This window comes from Alexandromys fortis, unplaced genomic scaffold (genome assembly GCF_014885135.2).
Source record: "Alexandromys fortis isolate MF-2015 unplaced genomic scaffold, M_Fortis_MF-2015_v1.1 scaffold_38, whole genome shotgun sequence".
In the NCBI taxonomy this organism is placed as follows: Eukaryota; Metazoa; Chordata; class Mammalia; order Rodentia; family Cricetidae; genus Alexandromys; species Alexandromys fortis.
Genome location: NW_026067916.1, coordinates 3,647,625 through 3,671,112, shown reverse-complemented (window position 1 = coordinate 3,671,112; position 23,488 = coordinate 3,647,625). Strand labels below are relative to the sequence as shown.

At 41.9% G+C, this 23,488-nt stretch overlaps 1 protein-coding gene across 6 annotated transcripts in view; it reads right to left on the bottom strand.

The window, feature by feature from the left end:
* Positions 1 to 834: 834 nt before the first annotated feature.
* Akap9 (A-kinase anchoring protein 9) overlaps positions 835 to 23,488 on the bottom strand; it is a 119,190-nt gene continuing 96,536 nt past the window's right edge. For all 6 annotated transcript variants that reach the window (XM_050139716.1, XM_050139718.1, XM_050139721.1 and 3 more), the window contains 14 exons: positions 23,055 to 23,141; positions 20,378 to 20,447; positions 18,205 to 18,418; positions 17,536 to 17,677; positions 14,918 to 15,586; positions 12,180 to 12,388; positions 11,521 to 11,626; positions 9,049 to 9,222; positions 7,933 to 8,127; positions 6,813 to 7,045; positions 4,769 to 4,854; positions 3,625 to 3,754; positions 3,015 to 3,154; positions 835 to 1,382 (listed from right to left, as the gene is read on the bottom strand). In XM_050139716.1, coding sequence (XP_049995673.1) covers positions 1,342 to 1,382; positions 3,015 to 3,154; positions 3,625 to 3,754; positions 4,769 to 4,854; positions 6,813 to 7,045; positions 7,933 to 8,127; positions 9,049 to 9,222; positions 11,521 to 11,626; positions 12,180 to 12,388; positions 14,918 to 15,586; positions 17,536 to 17,677; positions 18,205 to 18,418; positions 20,378 to 20,447; positions 23,055 to 23,141 — 2,496 coding nt within the window. In that variant the 3' untranslated portion in view covers positions 835 to 1,341. The remainder of the gene's footprint in view (positions 1,383 to 3,014; positions 3,155 to 3,624; positions 3,755 to 4,768; positions 4,855 to 6,812; positions 7,046 to 7,932; positions 8,128 to 9,048; positions 9,223 to 11,520; positions 11,627 to 12,179; positions 12,389 to 14,917; positions 15,587 to 17,535; positions 17,678 to 18,204; positions 18,419 to 20,377; positions 20,448 to 23,054; positions 23,142 to 23,488) is intronic.

Sequence of the window (23,488 nt, the reverse complement as noted above, 5' to 3'; positions counted from 1 at the left end):
TAGTTTTAGACTCTGACATATTTCCAGTTCTGGGAATTAATTAAAGGGTCCACTAGAATACAACAGAATTACGTTTTGATCACAGATCAGTTATAGAGAATAACAGCAGAAGCCAAGGCCATAGCAGGCTGACGTCCATCCAGCTCATCCACCTTTACCCCAGGGAACAACCTTGACTTGGCAAGCGTATTAGCTTTAAAAGGCTCTTATGCACAATTTTCCCCTTCAACTAGTTGTTTTAGAATAGCATTACTATTTCTAGAAAGTCTAGTGGCTAATATGGGAAATGATGTTAATTAGAAATTCCCAGAAATGTACAGCTTTGTGATTGTATTGTGATCGTATTCCTATAAATCAAAGACCACTGCTAGTGAAACAGTATCTTCTGGATGTAAACAACAATACTGCCATTGCAGTCAATGCTGTGCTAGCAGGGAACCCTCTGGAGAGCTGAATTCTCAGAGTTTCTAGAATCCAGAGTTTCTAGAATTTGGCTGGCTTAGCACGAGGCATCCTACAGTTTGCTACACTCTTATTGATACAATTTAATATTCTTTGAGCTGACTTCTGCTAGGTGTGTGAGGAGGCCTCTTTGGACACAAGAACACTACATGTAACAAAATATGGACTAATCATGACAATGCCAACTTAGGAGTTGAAAACGCTCACTTGGGGATAGTTCATACAAAGGCACACTGAAGATGTTCTGTAATGGAGAGAGAGAGAAACCCACTTTTAGATCTTAAGTTCTCCTTATTAGAGAGAAGTAACAAGATGCTATGTACCATAAGCTGAGCTGTGGCTGAGTTAAAAATGAAGACGGTTCAAATACAGTATGGTGAAAATGGTGAGGTCATTTTTATTTCAGTTCTTGACAAAATAGCCCAGTAAAGTTCAAAACTTCTACCATTATACAAAAATAGGTCTCTCCAAGTGATGCTGTGTCTTCATCACCAGTAGCAAATATATTAGGCAGAAACATGTAACCTTGTAAGAAAAGTGCAGGACACTGCGAGCTACACATCTAGCAGCATTGTCATTTGAAAAACTTTAACCTTTTCACCCATGTGATAAATACAGTGTATAATTTAATCATTTAAATTAGCATTCCACAAATATACATGTAATTCAATGATTACTGTCGCTGTTTATATACACAAACTCCAGTTTGTCTTTATGTGCTGGCAAAGATTTGTACACAACCGTTAAGTGTGTTTGTACTGGTTGGTCCCACACAATATATATACACAATAAAAAAGCACAAAAGAGCCATTGATTTACAAAGGGAATCTATTTAAAATTCAGTTAATGCTTTCTCCTCATGACAGCATGATTTGAAAATTATCTCCTCATACCAGTATGATATTGGGAGGCAGGTGAACCTGTAAAATAAAAACAAAAAACAGGAGAATCAGATATCAATATCAGGGCAGCCAGTTCACATAGGCAGATGATCTGTTTACAACCATCTCAAGATGTTGTGGGCCAGTAAGATGATTCAACGGAGGTGCTGCAAGCCTGATGCCCGGAACCCACATGGAGGAAGGACAGAACCAGTTTCCACAGGTTTTTCAATGTCACATGCATGCTGTGGTCCAGATGTGCACATACGCATTAACGTAAAACAACAACAAAAAACCCCATGACTTCAGACCTGAACTTCAATTGTCTTCTTAAACATTTATGTGTGTGCGTGCACATACTTGTGAGTACAGTCGAAGGATACCCTAGAGGACTGGATCCTCTGAAGCTGGAGTTACAAGGGAGTTGTGAGCTATTTGACACTGGGTGCTGGGAGCAGCCGCAGGTCTTCTAGAATAAACAGTGAGTCCTTAAGCACAGAGCTATCTCTTCAGCCCCATTACTCAACCTTAGCTCTAAGAGGCTGACTACATTGAAGTCACCAAGCAGGGAAGTGAGACAATGCTCATGTGTTTTGTGACTGAAGGTTGCCTGCGTTAAAAAATGACTTCTGTAGTCCGTAGTATGTGTATTCATAGAAAGAGAGTCCTAAACATGATTAAGACAGGAGAAATGCCTTCCAAGAGCACTGACTGCTCTTCTGCGGACCTGGATTTGGTTCCCAGCAACCACATGGCAGCTCACAATCACCAGAAACTCCCATCCTAGCTGATCTGATGCACTTTTCTGGCCTCTGCAGGCACAGGCATGAATGAGGTACACATACACACATGGGGGCAAAACACCCACCCATACAAAGAGTAAATAATTAAAAAACAAAACATCAAAGTGAACTGCTAGCACAGTAACTTAAAGTGATTCGGTTTTGGGGCCAGTAGTGAGCAAAGGAAGGCAGGGAAGAGTTTCCATGATGAATGGAATCTGCCTCTATATAAAGTATATACGAAAGATACTTCTTACAAAATCTATCTGTAAAAATCTCTTAAATCTCATATTTTTATCTGTATGTGTATGTAGGTGATAACCCACAGTGCAGTGATAACCCACGAGATCAGCTCGTGGGAGTTGCTTCTCTCTTACTTTGTGGATCAGAGTGACTGAATTCAGTGACTCAGGCTTAAAGGCAGGTGCCTTGACCTGCTGAGCCATCCCTCCAGCCCTCAAAGTCCCTTTATGGAGTGTATGACACTGAACTTTGGAGGACACAAAAGATGATGCTTGTTTAAATGACATGTAGGAGGACAATTAGGAATGGGGACAATGGCTGCATCACTCGCTTAGGGCAAGGCTTGCTCTGCCTTCTACACTTTACTGCTTCCTGTCATATGAGGAACAGGTTCTTCTGTGGACCTGTCTCAGAGTCCCTGGCAGAGCTCACCATGAACTTTGTCTAATCACTCTGTCAGGAGCTGCTGATAGAACTTGGGAGTAATGAAGAGCCAGTTCTCTGCTGGTCAGAGTTTAAGCTGGTACAACCTGGGTACTTATGCACCAAGCTACAAGATTCGATTAACCCAAAGAAACCTGTCATAGAATTAGAGAGATGGGTGGGTCTAGCATTGCTACAACAGAAAAGTGGTAAAATCCAGTACCTGACTGTAAAGTAGTTCCGAGTCGTCTCTGAAGGGCATCGATCTGGGTGACATAATCTGTCAGCGTTCTGCCAGGGTTATACTGCTGTAGCTGAGGATTTGTCAGGGCAGGATTGAAATCTACAAGAGTTCCTGGGTACCTGTGGATTAGAGTATGGTCAGAATCCAATTTCACAGAAACAGTCAGCCAAGTTGCCAGACTGCCTCTTCCCTGATTTATGCACTATCTGACCTATACCCCCAGACATCTAAATAGAGGATAACGAGGAAGTAACTCTTCACTAAGCTCAAAGATGCTATTGTCATAGGAAGGCCCAGTACCAAGGCTGCAGAGTGCTCAGTGAATGATGGACATGTGCAAACCAACTGTTCCTGCGTGTACTTTTCCAATGTCTAACTACAGCACGTATTTATAACTACAGTATTTGTTTCCTTTAGAAACCATTAAAAATTAGAAGTAGCTCATATTCTGAGCTTTAAGATATAGAAACTACATATAACTAAAGATATCTAGCTATTATAATGCAAAGTACTTTTAAGTTCTAACAGTTGGTCCACTCCTCTCTGAAACATTACTATATCTACTCCAGCTATGTTCGATAATTCTTACCTATTATATGGTAAGGGAGACCTTGGGAAATCCAGGTCTGATCTTGAACTATAATGTGTCATTTGCCTTGGATCTGGATACAGTTCCAGCCCACTGGTGGAATGATAAAGTGGATCAGTCCTTTCAACACCTAAAGAAACCCAAATACATCACTGTAAAGAAAAACGTCCCAAGCCTCAGAAGACCGATATAAACCCACAAGGGTTTAAAAAGCAGTATATGATCTATGTGCTATTTACAGTCAGTTTCTCTTCTCGCTTAAAGGGAACAGTGCAACGCAAAGAGCCTTTCAGTAGTTTTCTGATTACCTTCCAACATGAATTAAGAGCTATGCTTCAAAGAAGATAAACTCACTGGAATATTTGATTTGTAAAATACAAGATCAAAGGGGTTTCCGAGTGGGTGTGCTTCTGGGGGTGGGGGGAGATGATGTGGTAAAAACCCTACACTAATGAAACCAATTCTTTTAGTGGAAACAAAACAAAATGAAATCAAGATTGGCTAACTGCTTATGCCAACACAAGTGCCTGTGGTAAGGATTTCATCTCAGTGTGAGGCTATCCCAAAATACTCTCAGGAACCAAACATACTTCCTTTTCTCTGACTCTCAGAAATCAGGACACCTGGACACGGCACAGCCCTGACATCACAATGTGTCCTCTATTCTGTGCCCTCCAGCTTTTGGCCTCCTTATGCCTTGAATTGTTCCAGCCCTAACATTTTGCTTACTGAGTTCTAGCTGTAGAGAGAAGGAATTTAAAGTTACCATTATTATATAACATGCTCAGAAATACAATGCTAAACTGTAAAAACTTTAAACCACAATTCTTCCACATGACCAAGAGCAATGCTCTCCAGCCCTGGCTCCACTATTTCCCTGCTGGATAATCTGAGGCGAACGGCAGGTGCTCTCCATGGCTCAGCATCAGCACAGTAAGTGCCTATCAGAGGCCTGGGAGAACCCATGAAGAAAAACAGGTCTACGTGCACCAGAAATCAGGCTCTAATTCCGGAAGTCCCTAGCCTTACTCTAAGGCTGCTCACAGTCTTTGGACAGCATCAGCATTAGAACTGGTCATGTGACAGCTACTACACATGTAGCAATTTCAGAGTCATACACAGAAACTATGTCATCTGACCTTACCTGGACCCACTCCAAAGCCATCCCTATTAACATTGTTGGGGCCAGAAGCTTTGACTCGATGCCATCGCCGAACCAAATATTTCATTCTAAAAGAGACCGCAAGATAAAATCTCTAAGGACAGCTATGTAAATATAAATATACAAACTCGACATAACTATGCCATTTAATTATGAACACAGAACACATTTCAGGACAATCACATGACTGCCTCAGTTAAACTCCACATAGTCTGTTGGTTTCTGGCCAAGTCACCAGGCACAGGGCAGAGCTGTGAGCTTCCTCTCTCCAGGAGGCCAAGACTCTACAAGTGGGGGCAGAAGGAGATTAAGAGCAAAAGTGGACAGGAAAAGAGTGAAGAAAGGAAGAGCGAAAGGTACAGACAGAGGAGGGAAGAGTGGAGTCAGGCAGGTGAGGGACTAGAGCAAACCTCCACAGGCAGCGAGAGGAGGCCAGAGATATGGGGTGTGTTAGAGCCCGTGAGCAGGAATAACAGTGGTGGTTTCAAAAGGAATGGGCTGTGCCCCCAGCTAGCTGAATTCCTTGCTGACTGCCCATTTTGCCCTGGGCTACAGAACTTTTTGGAGTACCAGTTTTAATTTCTAAATGCCAATTTCAGGGTCCAGTGTAAGGAAGGTCAAAATATCACATGCCTACTGCAGGGCAAAAAGGGAAGGGTTAGAGAGGTTTCATGGTGCACACCTTTAACCCCAGCACTTGGGAGGCAGAGGGAGATAAATCTTTGTGTTTGAGGCCAGTCTGGTCTACAGAGTGAGTTCCAGGACAGCCAGGGTGACATAGTGAGACCACACCCCTAAAGCAGGGAGGTGAGGACTTGACAGTAGCTTCCCTCCTTCATGGTACCTTCTGGCATTTCTCAGCATTGCAGGCTCACTCCCATCACATCAGAAGACCATTTCCTGTCTATAAGGTCCAGGTATTCTACCCTCCCCACTAGGCCGAGCTGTCTGTATTAATGCACCCACTGTGCTTACCCTGGCTTACCCTATGCTAGGGGAGGAAGGGAATGAGAGGTGAGAAAGGAGTGGAGCTGAGAAGCAACAGTGAGGCCTGGAGGAGGAAGGCAGGCGGAAGATCCTTGTAGAACTCCACGGCAGACGGGGGCTCAGCCTCCCTGAGCTTGTCACCTCTTTCTGTTCCATCTGTGAACTCAGTTTCTTGACAGTATTCTCTCAACAGTTTCTAGTTGTGCCTTATTTTCCAAAGAAAATGAAGGGCTGGAGAGATGGCTCAGTGGTTTAAAGCACTGGCTGCTCTTTCAGAGGAACCCCATCTGATTCTCAGCACCCACATGGTAACATGGGAGCTCACAACAGATTCTAACTCCAGTTCCAGGTGCTCTGACACGCTCTTCTGGCCTCCGCAGGCTCCAGGCACACATGTGGTATGCATACATACACTCAGGTACAACATCAATACACAAACAAATAAAAATAAGAAAGAGAAAAACAAAGGTAAACCAGCCAAACCCCATTGAGACTAGCTGCCATCCTCTGACTGGCAGAACTTTTTAAAAACCAAAATTTGAGACGCGGGCTGCGGAGAGACAAAAGGAAAGAGACCCAGGGAGAAGCCCAGATTAAGACTGCAGGAAAGTGGGTCAGGACTGGAAGACAGTTGGGATCTTCACTCTACTGTAGCCACATACAGGACAGATGTTAAGTTCCTAGCCTGGCCTTCTAGACCTGAGCAGTCTCAGACCAGGCTTTCTTCAGTCTGGCACTGTGGAGTGACTTATTTTAACAAGTAAGAAAATAAATAAATGTACCAGCCTAAGTAATTTTTCAAAAACATCCTTCCTCCCTCCCCTTTTATGATCTATATGTGTGAGTGGGATTATTTACAATTTTTAAAGGATAATTTGGACTGGAGTCATCAGCTCCTAATACCTGGAAAGACACTTTCCAGGGAAAGATTCTGCTACAAGGTGAAAACCTTGAAAGAAACAACCAAGATGTCTACAGAGACTTCTTCACGTGTCCTTAGAAGGTTTAGGACGGAAATGAATTTTCTTCACAACTTTACCTTGTAATTGCGATAGACACTCTGACAGCTTTGCGAAATATGGCCAATCCCTTTGGGCAGCTGGTGCCTGTTTCAGGATTGCGGAAGCCTGGGAATCCTGTCATGCGGAAAAGCAGCCCCACAGTGGCCTCTTCGCATTCCTGGAATCTCCCCAGGAGCAGCAGCAGGTATTTCTTTTGGAATACAAGGGCTTTCCGAAAACTCTCAGCTCGCAAGTATTTACCATAAATTCTCTATATTTAAAGAAGGGAAGAACAAAGACCAGAGAAGTCAGTTGAGCTGTCCTCCAGAGGGGACTGCCTAGATGAAAACAGAAGGCAAGGGTCAGGCTGTAGGCCAGGCTCTTGTTCATGGTGTTACCTGACATGACAGGAGACAGAAGAAGCCTTTGGAATACAACTTCTAAAATCAGTTATGTTTTGTGGTTTTTTGGGGCTAGCTGTTTTATTCAAATTTACTACAAACATTTTTTAAAATATTATTTATTTATTCTGTATACAATATTCTGTCTGTGTGTATGCCTGTAGGCCAGAAGAGGGCACCAGACCTCATTACAGATGGTTGTGAGCCACCATGTGGTTGCTGGGAATTGAACTCAGGACCTCAGGAAGAGCAGGCAATGCTCTTAACCTCTCAGCCATCTCTCCAGCCCTGCAAACATTTTTTATCATTATCATTTATATTTAAAATGCTTTGTTAAAATTACAGTCACTTATCAATTTATGTTCTTAAATATGTTAATGTTTTCTGTCACTGTATTCTTCCTTTTCACTGTGGACTTTAGATGAACTGATCATGGCAGTGTTACTACTGCATTCACTCGCAGCATTAGAGAGACCACTCACAGGGCACGATGCTCTTCCAGACAGCCATGGTGCTGTACTTACACCATGCACGACAAGAGTTCTGTGTGTCTAATGGGGAATAAGGTCACACTGCTGACAGCAGGAAAGCAGAGCTGCATGGGTTGCAATTTTGGGCATGCCTCTTTACAGTTCTGTGACCAGGAAGACATTGTAATCACAGCAGATTGAAGAGAGATCCCTCTGGACACAGTCTGAGCAGCAACTATATTTCTGTGGTCTGTTCAATTAGGAGTAAGCCAGAGGGGTTTGCATACCTTAAAGACTGCATTTTCAGGGCTCCTATTCTGATGTAAAGTGTCATTTTTCAGCTCATCTTTTAGTCGGCACACTTTTGCTTCTGCCCTCTGCAGGGATTTCTGAAGAGTCAACTTCTCGTTGCTCCAGACTTCTTTTTCTGAGGCAATGATGTCTTTGATGCTAGCACTACCATCAAATGAGAACCTAGAGAACTGCAGAGACATGGCCTGTCACAGGTTTTCAAGAAGACTGAAGTAAATCACAGTGGATTACCTCGCCTTGGCCTTTTAACACTACAGGGAGCTCACAGTCAGTGTTGATCCCCTATCACTGAAGTAAAGAGAAGCCACATGAACACATTATCCACTTGGCTATGTGGATGTTTTGATGGCCTTTTCTGCTTTAAAATATAAGGGTAAACATAGAGACTAGCCCTATTCTTTGTAGCTTTAAAAAAAATTAAATTCAGAGAGTAAGTTATTAGCCCGAAATAATTTAACTTTTTTTTTTTTTTTAGACAATGTCCCAATGGTGAAGGAAGACTAACCCTCACTAGTCAGAGATTTGGTAATGTAGACCAGACTAACCATGAATTCACAGAGATCTGTCTGCCTTTGCCTCTAGAGTGCTGGGATTAAAGGCATGTGATTCCATGCTCAGATTAACATCATCTTTCACTTGGTCATAAATGTAGTAAGTAGTAACTGATGAGAATAATAATCAGTATCTGCATTTGAACATCTCTTTCAGTGTGTCTGCTTTCAGTGACACAAACTTCTTTAGACCTTAGATCGAATTTGAGTTGGTTTCCTCATGCACAAGGCTGGATGCAGATGAGCAATTCTATGGGTGCGTGTGTGCGTATGTATGTATATATACACACATATATATGCACACATATACATATACACACACATACATACATACGCACACATGCATCCCCCCCCGCACATAAAACCCAGAGTGTGGTAAAGAAGTGTCCCTTAATAATAAAAATTTTTATTATTGTTGTCATTGTATATAATATATTCCACATATCCTAATAAGAGTCATACATGGAATTTTTATACTATGGTTAAAAATACAACTAGGGAGAAATACTTAGTTTTGAATACTTCTAAAAACAAACTTACACAATTTCTATCAGCACTTGTCTGTTGATAAAACTTTATCTGTTCTTCCAGTTGCATAATAATGTTCCGTAAGTTGTTCTTTTCCTCAGTTAGTTGGTTAACATGTCCTGTAACTTCAGAGATTTGTCTTAATATGGTTTCTGTACAAGAGGTATTGGAGGATACTAAGCTGTGCTGGAAAAACAAAATGACACAAGGTTATATAGACACACATGTACATGAGGAAACAGGTGCTGACACCAACAGAGTCCATGAACCTGTGCTCGGTAATAGTAGACATCTGCCAGGCAGGAGACAGCTGGGAGGACACAGGAAGCAGAGGAGCACGCACACACACACAACACACACACACACACACACACACACACACACACACACACACACACACACACAGAGGGTCCAGGCAGGAGACAGCTGGGAGGACACAGGAAGCAGGAGGAGCATAGAAGGTTAAAAGCTCACACAAGAGCGCCGCTCTGAAGGAGCCTGCAGATGCTTGTCAAACTAAGTGTTGCTGCAAATTATGACAACAGACCTAAACAAGGTGACAGCGAGCCAAGGAAGATGTGTGTGTGTGGGGGGAAACCACAAACAGAATTTACAGCCTTTGGCAGCTGTGTAACGTAGAACAGCATATGGAAGGTGCACATCCATGGGAGTTTTAACAGGTTACAGAACAGGACAGAGAGGAAAGGGCACAGGAGTGGACATTTCCATAGCCTGCGACTGCTTCCATGTACAGGTAAGAGTGAAGGATATGGTCTATGGTGACTTTCGGCTTTCCACACTGAGTGATATCAGAACCAGAAAAGGGGTATGAGGAAGACAGGTGGAAGAGAAAACAATGTTTAGGTTTGATTGTGTATGTGACCTCCTGACACAAATATGTCTAGTAGCTAGCTGAAAATAGAAGCCTGGGCCATAGGTTAAGAAAAAAGGCCTATACCAAAACAGTCCACAGGTCAAAATTCTTGTCACTTTGTCCACCTAAGCCCCAGAACCTCAAGCAACAATTGGACAGAGCAGGAGAGCTCATGCTGAGGGAATGGGGAAGTTCACAGTTGGAGTCACAGAAAAGCATAGCAACTGCAGAGAGAGCAGACAGCTGGCTGGAGCAGGGGAGGGAGCAGGTGAGGGAGCAGGCAGAGCAGGTGAGGGAGCAGGCAGAGCAGGGGAGGGAGCAGGCAGAGCAGGGGAGGGAGCAGGCAGAGCAGGTGAGGGAGCAGGCAGAGCTGGCTGGAGCAGGGGAGGGAGCAGGGGAGGGAGCAGGGGAGGGAGCAGGGGAGGGAGCAGGGGAGGGAGCAGGGGAGGGAGCAGGTGAGGGAGCAGGTGAGGGAGCAGGTGAGGGAGCAGGTGAGGGAGCAGGCAGAGCTGGCTGGAGCAGGGGAGGGAGAGCACAGGCACAGAAGACGAGGAAAAACAGGCTTTAAGAGAGTGAAACAACCTAGATGCTGCTCTATGGAAGAGTGCATAAAGAAAGTGTGGCACATCTACACATTAGAGTACTAGTCAGCGGTATAAAATAATGACAACTTGAATTTTGCATGCAAATGGATGGAAAAAGAAAATGCTATACTGAGTGAGATAACCCAGACCCAAAAAGATGAGTATGGTATGTATTCACTCATTAGTGGACTCTAGCCATAAACAAAGGACATTGAGCCTATAGTTCACAAGCCTAGAGAAGCCAAATAATAAGATGAACCCAAAGAAAAACATATAGATCCTCCTGGAAATTGGAAGCAGACAAGATCGCTGGGCAAAAGTTGGGAGCATGGGGGTAGGGTGGGGGAAAGGAAGGGGAGAGGGGTAGAGAGAAGGGGAGGACTGGGGAGAGCTTGGGGGAGTGGGATGGTTGAGATGGAGGAAGGGCGGATATGGGAGCAGGGAAGAAGATATCTTCATTAAGGGAACCATTTTAGGATTGGCAAGAGACTTGGCTCTAGAGGGGATCCCAGGTGTCCATGGGGCTGTCCCCTGTTAGGTCCTTGGACAGCAGAGGAGAGGGTGCCTGAACTGGCCTTGTTCCATAGTCACACTGATGACTATCTTGAATATCACCATAGAATCTTCGTCTGGTGATGGATGGAGATAGATACAGAGACCCACATAGGAGCACTGGACTGAGCTCCCAAGGTCCAGTTGAAGAGCAGAAGGAGGGAGAAGATGAGCAAGGAAGTCAGGTCCACAAGAGGTTGGTTCACCCACTGAGACAGTGTGCCTGAGCTAATGGGAGCTCACCAAAGCCAGCTGGACTGGGACTGAAAGAGCATGGGATCAAACCGGACTCTCTGAACGTGGCTGACAATGTGTGCTGACTGAGGAGCCATAATGGCACTGGGACTTGTTTCTACTGCATGTACTGGCTTTTTGGGACCCTAGTCAATTTGGATGCACACATTCCTAGGCCTGGATGGAAAATAATTTCATTTGATATTTGTTGTCTCTACAAAGAATTTTAAAAAGTCTTACCTCATTATGTGGACAGCTAGTTAGTCGCTGTACTCGCAAAATAAGTCGATCAATTCTTTCTCGAACCCAATTTAAAACATCCTCATCCGATACTTCAAACTCTTGTCTTTATAAAAAAGACAAAAAGTCAAAACAGATCTCACAATAACACTTCTTAACACACACTAGAGGCTAGAGACACTCTGCCTGTTGTACTAACACACACTAGTGACTAGGGTTGCTGTTTGTGTCACTAACACACTCTAGAGGCTAAGACCGCTCTGTCTGCGTCACTAACACACACTAGCAGCAAAGGATGCTCTGTTTCACTTGTCAGTTTACTCTTAAATATGACCCCTTTCTGGTTCAAGGAGTAGTTGTTTCCAGACAGGTAAGCCCTGCTAAAGAACACCATCTAATGCAGACACGCATTATCTTTAAAATATTTCTTTTTTGGTATGGGTGTGGTGTTGCATGCCTTTATTCCCAGGAGGCAGAGGCAGACAGGTTGTTCTATGCGTTTGAGGCCAGCCTGGTCTGCAGAGTGAATTCTAGTCCAGCCAGAGCGACATAGTGAGATGTTGTCTGAATAAAAGAAAACAAAAACAAAATCCAACATTTTCTCACTTCTGCCTGATCCGTCAAGAGTATCATTTCTATAGAGCAGGCAGAAGGCTAACCTGTTACAGGCTTTCTGGGCTATGTGTAGTTGAAGTTTCGTAGCCAAATGCTGAAGTTTCTGTCTGATAACGTGTACATCATTATAAGAGACAACTGCTCCTCCATTCGTTTCAATCACTTTTGCATAGCTTGTGTTTTTGGTTTCTTCCATTTTTTGCTGAAGAACCCAGTTTCTAGTTCGGTCGTCAGTAACGTTCCAGGTGGCTTCCTGGCAATTTTGGAAAGAAAAAAACTCACAAATGAGCAACATTTCATTTTCTTTCTTGAGGGGAAACTCACCTATCATCCCCTGCTAACTCAGAGGAACTCTGAACTACAGGCTGCAGCTGCACACAGCGGGCCAAGAGGCTGCAGCTGCACACAGTGGGCCAAGAGAGACCTCAGCGGCTTCCTGAGACAGACAGTGACTGCACAGAGTAGATTAAGAGCAGCTCCCTAAGACACAGACAGCAAAAACAAGGATTGGACCAGGAGGCAAAGAAGCAGTCAGTACCAACTGAAGGAAGAGGTGGGTAGGCATCAATGCAAAAATTCATTCAATAACCTAAAAAGCAATGTGGTAACACCAGAACCCAGTGGTCATACAACAGGAAGACCTGATCATTCTAATCCAGAGGCAGCAGAGGAAAATTTAAATATAACTTTCTGAAGATGATAGAGACCCTAAAAGAGGAAATGAAAAAGTCCCTTAAGGAGATGGAGAAAAAGACAAAAAATTGAAGGAAATTAGCAAATTTCTTAAAGAAAGTCAAGAAAACTAAGAAGAAACAAGCAAGTGAGTAAGCAGTTCAAGACTAGAAAACTGCAATAGAGGCAATAGAGAAAACACAAACAGAATTCAGGAAATGGAAAATCTGGGTAAATGAACAGGAACTACTGATGCAAGCATAACCAACGGAATAAAAGAGATGGAAGAGAGGATCTCAAATGATGAAGATACCATAGAGGAAATACTAGTCATTAGTCAAAGAAAATGTTAAAAATAATAATTTCTTAACACAAAGCATCCAGGAAATCTGGGACACCATGAAAAGACCAAACCTAAGAATAATAAGGAATAGAAGCAGGAGAAGAACTCCAGCTCAAAGGCACGGAAAATATATTTAAAAATCATAGAAAACGTTAGCAACCTAAAGAAGGTACAAGAAGCATACAGAACACCGGACAGACTGGATCAAAAAAAAAAAATCCCCTCGCCATATAATAATCAAAACACAAAACATACAGAATAAAGAAAGAATATTAAGAGCTGCAAAGAAGGGGCTGGAGAGATGGCTCAGTGGTTAAGAGCATTGCCTGCTCTTCCAAAGGTCCTGTGAGTTCAATTCCCAGCAACCACATGGTGGCTCACAACCATCTGTAATGAGGCCTGGTGCCCTATTCTGGCCTGCAGACATGCACACAGACAGAATATTGTATGCATAATAAATAAATAAATATTAAAAAAAAGCTGCAAAGAAAAAGTTCAAGTAACATATAAAGGCAGACCTATCAGAATTACACCGCATTTCTCAATGGAAACCATGAAAGCCAGAAAGTCCTGAACAGATGTGCTCGGACACTAAGAGACCATGGATGCAAGCCTAGAGTACTATACCCAGCAAAGCTTTCACCATCAATGGAGAAAACAAGATACTCCATGACAAAACCAAATTTAAATAATACCTATTCACAAACCCAGCCCGACACTGATGCAGGACAATTGTCTATATTCTGTCAATTATGTTTTAAATAAACGCCGATTGGCCAATAGCCAGGCAGGAAATATAGGTACCAGACAGGAAGTAGAGGTGGGTCAATGAGAACAGGAGAATCCTGGGAAGGAGGAAGCCCATTCCTCGGCCGTCCTGTCCAGACACCAAAGAAGAAAGATGTGACTATGCCACTGAAAAAGGTACTGAGCCATGTGGCTAACACAGATAAGAATAATGGGCTAATGTAAGTTATAAGAGTTAATAAGAAGCCTGAGTTAATGGGCCAATCAGTTTATGATTAATGTAGACCTCTGTTTGATTTCTTTGGGCCTTAATGACTGGGAACCGGACAGGAACAACACTACACAAAGTACTAGAAAGAAAACACTAACCCAAGGAAGCTAACTGCACCCAAAACCACACAGGCAACAGACAGCCTCATACCAGGAAATCCCAAAGAAGGAAAACACACAAACACTACCACCAAAAAAATAATGGGAATTAGCAATCACTGGTCATTTATATCTCTCAATATCAATGGACTCAATTCATCTATAAAAGACACAATCTAAGAGAATGGATACTAACAGGATCCAGCCTTCTGCTGTATACAAGAAATACATGTCAATCTCAATGACAAACATTACCTCAGAGTAAAGGGATGGGACAAGATTTCCCAATCAAACAGACTCAAGAAACAAGTTATTATCCTAATAACTTTCTTGAGGGAACAAAATTACTATACATATTTCAAATAAAATTCTACAGACACTGTTTTTGGGATGATTTGAACATAAATATTTTAAAATATTATAAAATATTAAGATTGTTACATATTAAAATTACTTATAACTTTAAAATAATTGTTATCACTGTGTGTGTGTGACTGTGTGTGTCTATGTGCACCCATGCCACAGGGTACATCCAGAGGTCAGAGAGCAGCTCTGTGGATGTGGGTGTGAGACTGAACCAGGTCTGCAGATATGACCTACTGACCTGTCTCTCCTGCCTTCATACATACGGGAAAAGAAACAAACATTTACCTCATTAATATTCTGATATACGAGTCGTTTACTTCTCCGTTTTTCCTCCTGCCCTAGCTCCTGATTTTGGAATTCCTGCATAATCGCTTGTAGTCGCTTTCCCTCGAGGTCAAGCTTGTGTACCTGGTGTCTTTTCTCTTCTAGTTGGAGCTGAAGCTCCTCCACTTTGCCCTGAAGCTCCTCCATTTTTCTCTGGCCCAGGTTGTTTGCTTCTTTTTCTAGCTGCAAGGTTTTCTGATGAATCTGCCTGTCCTTTTCCATCTGATATTTAGTTTCCAAAGAATCCAGTTTATATTTTTGAGATTCATTTACAAGTTCGATTATGCGTTTTTGCTTTTCCTCTACTTGTTCTTGTAGGTACTGAAGTAGTTCCGCAGGAGGGATGACTGGCTGGGGCTGCAGGTCATCACCTCTGTTCTTCAGCTGGGCATGCAGCTCTCGCTCCTTGTCTAAGCTCTCCTTCAACTCCCGAATTTTAAGTTTTTCAGATTCTAGAAGAACTTGGAGCATTATGTTCCGGCCTTGTTCTTCTGATAACTGTGCATTATGTAATATTTTCTGTGACTCCATTTTTTCCTGTAGATCATTTAATAGTTGTTTCTGTTGTCCCAGAAGTGTATCTAAGTGTAGATTCCTCTGTTTCTGGTCCTCCAGAATGAATCTGAGATCCTTGAGATGAACATGTTAATATTAAAAATACTGTTAAAGTATATAACCATGACTTTGCAGCAACATGAAAGCACTTGGTAATTGAAGACAGAATTGTTATCCAGTACATAGAGGGAATTATTTAGACAGCCAAATGGCTTGCTTGCATAAAGGATATAAACACAACCTTCTCCAGCTAAATATACAGCAGAATACATTTCTCCAAATTACTATCTTTAAAATATGTATGTTCTTATGCTACCTTTGCAATATATTAATAAAACATATTTTTAAATGTTTACGTACTTATACATAACAGCACAAGAAAACAGCTGTTCTTCAGTGTCATGAAAAGCAGAGAAGAACCATGGGCATGGGGGAGGAGGTCAAATTTAGAGAGGAAGAGAGGGCATGGAATGCATGTGAAATTAAAATACAAAGGGGTTGCTGGGAGGTGGTGGTGCATGCCTTTAATCCCAGCATTTGGGAGGCAGAAGCAGATGGATCTTTTGTAGATGGAGACTGTTTGGACACTGTTCGTTCATTTTCCAGCCACCCAGACCCAAGTAAAAACATAGAAACTGTATTAACTACAACAGTGTTTGGTCAGTGACTCTAGTCTATTCCTAGCTAGCTAGCTCTTACATCTTAAATTAAGCCATACCTATTATTCTGTGCATCACCACGAGGCTGTTTACCAGGTAAAATTCTGGCGTGTCCTTCTCCTTCTGAAGCTAAATGGCATCTCTCTTGACTCTGCCTACACTCTATATCTGCTCTGAATTCCCGCCTGGCTTTACTCTGCTAAGCCTTTGGCATTAACCAATAGTAATAAAACATATTCATAGCATACACAGGGGAAATCCCGTCTTTAAAAACCAACCAACGAAACAAAAAACCAAAGAGAGCTCTTTGTGGGGAGGTAAAGAACAACTGGAGGATGGGCAGGGAGCAGGAGAAGGCACTGAGAGTGGGCAATGAATGAGAACAAGAATGACGCGTGGATGGAATACCATAATGAAGCTGATTACTTAGAAGATTAATTTAAAAACTAGAGTTTAAAAAGGAAATGTGCAAAAAAGGGCAAGATTTGGCGGCATAATTCTTTCTTCTGCAATGTGGATTTCTGATAGCATGTGATAGAAACTGAATTCTACTGTCTCAGTCTTTTGGAAAGAAGGACCCTGTTGCAAAATGGCCAGATGTCTATAGAGAATCTGAGATAGCTGCTCCTTTGCTTTCTAATGTTCATTAAGCAAACTTTGCCCCATGAATATATATAGTCATTAAAAAGTTTGCTGGGTTGGCTGGAGAGGTGGTTCTGTGGTTAACGGCTGTTCTTTCAGAGGACTGGGTTCAGTTCCCAGAACTGACAGATAGGTCACAGATGGCTGTAACTCCAGTCCCATGGGATCAATGCCATCACCTGACCTCCTCCATTAATGTATGCTCATGGTGCACAGATACACATGGAGGCTAAAACTCATATGCAAAATTTAGAATCTCTGTGTGTGTTAAAAAGACAGCAATAAACAGTATAGAGAATAAGTCAAATCCAGGAATACCGAAGCTCAGATTATTTAAAAAATACCCTAAAATAGGAATATTAATCAAAACAGCAGGGAAGGAGGAGCGTCTGCCCCAATGAACTGCAAGCAAAGACAGAAGGACAGCCTTTGGAACTCCCAGGTTCACAAGTGACACTGCAGAAGTAAGGGCAGACAGGAGATCTGTGTGTTATAGAGCACTCAGCTGCCAGGGAAGGGGCCTTGCAATCCCTGGTAGGAGGAAAGTTAGGGAAGGAAACACACAGTATCACAACATTAACTTTTCCTTCTACTATGGTCTAGACAATTATGCAACAATATTAAAGACAGCATTAACAACTTACACCTTTTAAAGGAGAAGACTGACAACTGGACGGAGAAAGCCTTATAACTTAGAATTCTCCACGATAATAAAGACAATACCTTAAGTTCTTCATCCTGCTCTTCGCTGTGGCCTGACTTGGCTTTCTCTGTTGTACACTGAAGTTCTTGTGATTTCATCTGTTCATTTTCTAACGTATCAGTTGGTAAATGAACATCATCTACTTTATCTTGAACTTTGAGCCTAAATTAGAAAACATGAACTCAACATTATCTTGGTGAACAGTATCACCGTAACGAGGAGCTTGCACTCCAAGATTGAGGCATATTATAAAGTAGTCACAGTGTGTCTAGTCAAGGCTTCTTGACTGGTTCACTTCAAGTGAACGGTTATCTCTAATAGTGTAATTTATTTACTATGGTAAATAGTACCTCAATTCAGTGCCAGAAAGATACTATATAACTTTTTTTGTCTTTTACGGCACATAGAAATCATATGCATTTTTGTGTGTGAAATCAACATCAGTAATTGGTTAAGATAGACGCCAAAATAATATCTAATAATTGTTGACTAGGACAGAAGTCATAGCAGAGGGAAGCCAAAATGATCACATTTTAAATTTGGGAAGAACAATCAATTTTCTTGCTCTCTCCATTCTTTTGCTATTTAAACTCAATGCTTGCTGCTTCTGTGTGTACCATGTGCATAACGGTTATGAGAAGTCAGTACAATTCTTCCTCTGACCGTCAAACTAAAGCAGCCCGGCATACCTGAATGCTTCCAGGTCCTTTATGTGTTTATGCTGGACCTTCAACGTGGCTTCTAGCTCCAGCTGTGTCCGTGAAAGGGCATATTTTAATTTTGAAACCACTGTTTTTTCCGAACTCAGCTGTTCCTGTAGCTTGGCCATTTTGTCTTTTATGCCACATGGTTGTTCTTTGGTCTCCAGCTTGCCAGAATGCTGCATACTGCAGTCCAGGAGTTCTACAGGGAAAGGGACAGGCATTAAAAGATGACCCAGCAACTCATGTGTGACTGGTATTTTGCTTAATAACTAATCCATAATTCAGGAGATTACTACAAAAAAATCAAGTGCACCCAGTCCCTCATACTGGTAATTTATATGAATGTTTCTTATAAACACGCCTTTAATCCCAGCACTCGGGAGGCAGAGGCAGGCGGATCTCTGTGAGTTCCAGGCCAGCCTGGTCTACAAGAGCTAGTTCCAGGATCGGCACCAAAGCTACAGAGAAACCCTGTCTCGAAAAACCAAAAAAAAAAAAAAAAGTGCTGGGGGTTGGGGGTAGAGGGATCAGAACTAAAAACACATGAAAATGACAAAAATATAACAATGCACTAATGGATGCAAGATTTAGAACAAACAACTTTAAATGCTCATAAAATTCTATAGATAGGAGCTTGTGTATTTGTTGACTTGGAGTGCCAACCATTGATAGTGAAAATTCCCAGTGCTTTCTGACAGCCATACACAACATTCACAGGAGTTACCCATGGGACAATCACTACAATCATCCAATTATTCTTGCTATTTTTTTCAGTTTCTTTTAGATAAGGTCTCACTCTTTAATCCTGCCCAGACAGGTAAAGCTCTGTGGTGACATCAAACCTGTGCTATCTTTAAACTATATGAAACAAAGTTACTAAAGATATAGCAAGTGTCCTCCATACATGATGAAGGCTCCTCTCTAACTAGCTTGACTGAAGCATGTCTACTGAGAAGTGGTAAAGTAACCCTAAGGCCCACCCAGAAGAAAACTCCAGCTAGTCTATAACCATGTGAAAAGGGGACATGACACATGTGCACAGCACAGGCAACATGTCTGACAGCACCAGCTGTAGGCAAAGATGGTAAGCAGCAAAACATTCATACCTTGCTTTGAGGGCCACACTGAAGGACTGTTTTCCAAATTTTGGGCAAGGCAAGGTATGCAAACTTGTCACTTGTGCTGACATGGGAGGGTAGAAACAAGAGGACCAGAAGCTCGAGATCACCCTTACATACACAAAGCTGGAGGCCAGCCTGGGGTACTTGACCACTTCTCAAGAACTAAATAAAATATCTGGCATTATCTAATAAATTTGAAGATGCTTATCCCATGGCCTAGTGATTCACTTCCTAGGAGGCTGGGAAGGTGTCCATGTGTCTTACACATCTCAAAGGACTGTCTGTAGCCCTGACTCCGACAGCAAACAGCAGAAATGACCAAAGGTTCAGACACAGAATTTGCATATACAATTATGGAGATAACTCTCCATAGCAACAAAAGCTACCTTAGAGATAGTCACAGAAACTTGGAAGGATGCCATATAAAGGTGAAGAAACAAGATACAACATATCCACAGATTGATAAAGTTCCAAACTAGGAAAACTTTATAAACATAGACAGTCTAGGAATTTATAAAGTAGTAGGAAAACTAAAGAAAAAAAACAGGGAAATGATTACCTTAGTTTGTATGGAAGAGCATGTAAGGGGCTCTTGGGAAAGTTCCACTTGTCAGGTAAGTAATGTTCCCACATACTCATTTTGCATCTGAATTTTGTAATTTTCTGTATGGATGCTATACATTACATTTTTGTAAGCAGAGGATTCAAAATAAGCAGCTACTTTTATTGTGGATTCCCTTTTATTTTAGATAGGTATCTTAAGTGGGTCAAAAGACTTTTCTCAAAAAAAAAATAGTTTTACAATAAAGAAAATAAACCGATGAGCTGAACCATATCAATGCAGTGCCTGTTTATCTTAATGAAATAGAGCTGTTTAAAAACAACCTGACAATCATTAGTCCTAAGACTAAGAATATGGACTACTTCCTTTGTGTCTGAAAACGAAGAGCAGGTGCCTGAGCAGAAACGTTTTCCGAGGGCAACAAAGCGAACGTTTTCAGCTGGCTATGGGATCACAGCACCTGGCATGTACACACCTTGGCTTGCAGTGCCAGCTGCTTCTCCTCTGCTCTGGACACATTCCCTAGACACTTGATACTCAGTGCCCTGTAACAAAGGAAATTGAAAAATTAAGTGAGGAGCGGTGTAGAGATAATGGAATTACCAACCAGGAAGTCTGAATAAGAAAGAATGGAACCTACATACTAAACTTTGTTCATTAAGATTTCTCTCTCTCTTCTTTTTTTTTTTTTTTTTTTTTTTTTGGTCCAAAAAAGTATCTGTAAGGGTCTGTTGCAGACAGATGGACCTTAACCTCTAACTATTGCTATGCACTTTCTAGAAAACAGGAACGTTCTTATTTTTATTATTTATTTACTCACTTGCTGGGTGTGTCTGTGCCGTGCTTGTGCCTAGTGGGCATGTGGTAGTCAGAGGACAGTCTGTGGAGACTGGTTTTCTCCTCCCACCCTGTGGGCTTCAGGGGTCAGACATCTGAGGTCGTCAGGTTTGGCAGCTAATGCCCTTACCTGCTGAGCCATCTCTCTGGTCCAGAAACATTCTACACAGCCACAATATCCTTAGCAAGAATAATTAACATTACTATGCTATCTAACTCAGGGAACTTACAGAAATTTCCACCAAATGTCCTTAGGAAAAAGAAAAGTGGTACTAGCCAGTCTTTTGGGACCTTGAAACTTCTGAAGAACACAGGCTAATTTGTCCTATGTTCTTCAATTAAAAAAAAAAAATCCTATTTTGTACTCATTTAAGTCAAGGCTCTTGATCTCCTCAGCTAGCTTCCCGCATTGATAACACCCCCCACATAACTGGAAACAGCACACTGTCAAACAAGGAGGCTGACAGCATTATTTAAGCTCCACCAGCTTTAATAGGCATGCTGTTTTCTCGGTATCCAGCACTAGGAAATTTCATCCCTTGTACAGGGTTTTATTTCATGAGCCCTGCCATAGTCACAGCACAGAACTACCTCAGCAAAGATTCGTCTTGAACTCACAGCTTCTCCCCAGCCTCAGTTCACGCAAGAACTCATATCTGTTCTTTATCACTACAATTTTATCATTTTAAGAAAATTTACATGGCATACAGAATATTGAGGACATCAATAGCTTCTCTTTTAGCTACTGAGCTGTTTTCTTTTTTTAAAAAAATTATTTATTTATTATGTATACAATATTCTGTCTGTGTATATGCTTGAGGGCCAGAAGAGGGCACCAAACCCCATTACAGATGGTTGTGAGCCACTATGTGGTTGCTGGGAATTGAACTCATGACCTTTGGAAAAGCAGGCAATGCTCTTAACCTCTGAGCCATCTCTCCAGCCCCCTGAGCTGCCTTTGTATTCTCTTCTTTTTAAGAATTACTTATCTTTTACTTTATGTGTATGTGTGTGATTGTGTGAGCTCATGTGCCCTAAACCATGCAGGATCCTGCAGAACCAGAAAAGGCAGTGGATCCCTGGAACTGATGCTATACACAGCTGTGAGCTGCCATGCTGGGAACTAAACCAGGTTCTCTGGAACAGCCGGTTCTCTTAACTCTTAACGCCTGAACTATCTCTCCAGCCCCTAGGGTTGTAGTTGATTGGAAGGATGTACCACAGCTGGTCCATTTCCCGCTGGAGGATAAATGGCTTATTTTTAGTTTGGGAACAATTACAAATAAAACTAATGAATACTTATGTATAGCTTTTTTTTTTTTTAAATGGTTCATTCCCTTTTATGTGTTAGTGTTTTGCTTGCATGTATACAGCATGTGTGGTTGGTGCGAACAGGTTGAAAGAGGCAGTGGAGCAATGGATCCCCTGGAAATGGAATTACAGATGGCTGTGAACCACTATATGGGTGCTAGGAAAAGAACCAGGGTTCTCTGCAAGAGCAACAGGGGCTGCTAACTGCCAAGCTGTCTCTCTCTAGCCTCTCCATTAGCACTCACTGTCTGTGCTTTTGTGTTTGCTTCTTAATTTAACAATAGCACAACAACAGTGCTGTGTCCTTCCCACCAGGAGCAAGCTGACATTACTGCTAGACTGACTGCTTTAACTCAGAGGTGTGTGCAGGGTCTCTCCACTTTGCAGTGGAAGGTATCTTCTGGAGAGGTATTTCACAATTATGCAAATATCATATAACAACATTTCCACACTAACTTTAGCATCCATCACTGTTCATTACTTGATAAAAAAAATCATGCTTAATAAAGAATTCTTTAATTAAATGGCTCCTTCTAGAACATTCTACCATGCTATTTTAATTTATCTATTGATGAATATGATCTCAGGAATTCTTTTTTTCACTCTGCTTCATAATCTATCAATATCATTTAGTTGTTGTTGTTGTTTAAATCTTTTGTTTTCTTTTCTGGGGTGTGGGGTGAGGGTGGGGCATGCATGTGTGTAGGTCTCCCCAGGACAAGTTTTGTCACACAACACCAGGCTAGTAGCCTTGAATTCAGAGATCTGCCTTTCTTTGCCTCCTGAATGTCAGAATTAAAGGTGTCTGCTATCTCACTCAAATAGTTTGATAAATTAAATGTTTGGCCAGTAAGAAAGCCTTCATGTCAGCTTCTCTGAGCTTTTTACACATTCTCTTTATTCTATGAACATTTTGTTACTGAAAATCAGGAGATTCTAGGTTTCATCTTGTGTCTTCCATACTCCAGCCCCAGAATTTCCAGGTCTCCAAGGAGCTACAATACCTTTGAAGGATCCTGTCCATCATCATCAGGAAGGTCCGCAATTGAAAGCATCTGTATGCCCTCGGTATGGACAGCTCTCAATAATCCCTAAAACAAAGTGTCAAAGACAAAATTATGATTTCAAGGATTGAAAAAGAAGACATGCATAGTCAAACAAGCACTCCATCAACCTCAACTGAAGACCACTGTAGATAAGAAACTGGACCCCAACATTTCAGATGTCTGCTTGCTGTGGAGTGGTGAGTGAATCCTAACAATCTGTCTGCTCATAACTTGCACTTCTAAGTTCCTTCCTCTATTTGGCCAACACACTCGTTCTATACTTAGTGATTAGTCACTGATTTGACCAAAAGAAATAATGTGGGAAATAACTTGCATTTCGAGACTACTTTCATGTTCTTGGCGAACAAAAACATGGAGAATAAAACTGGCAT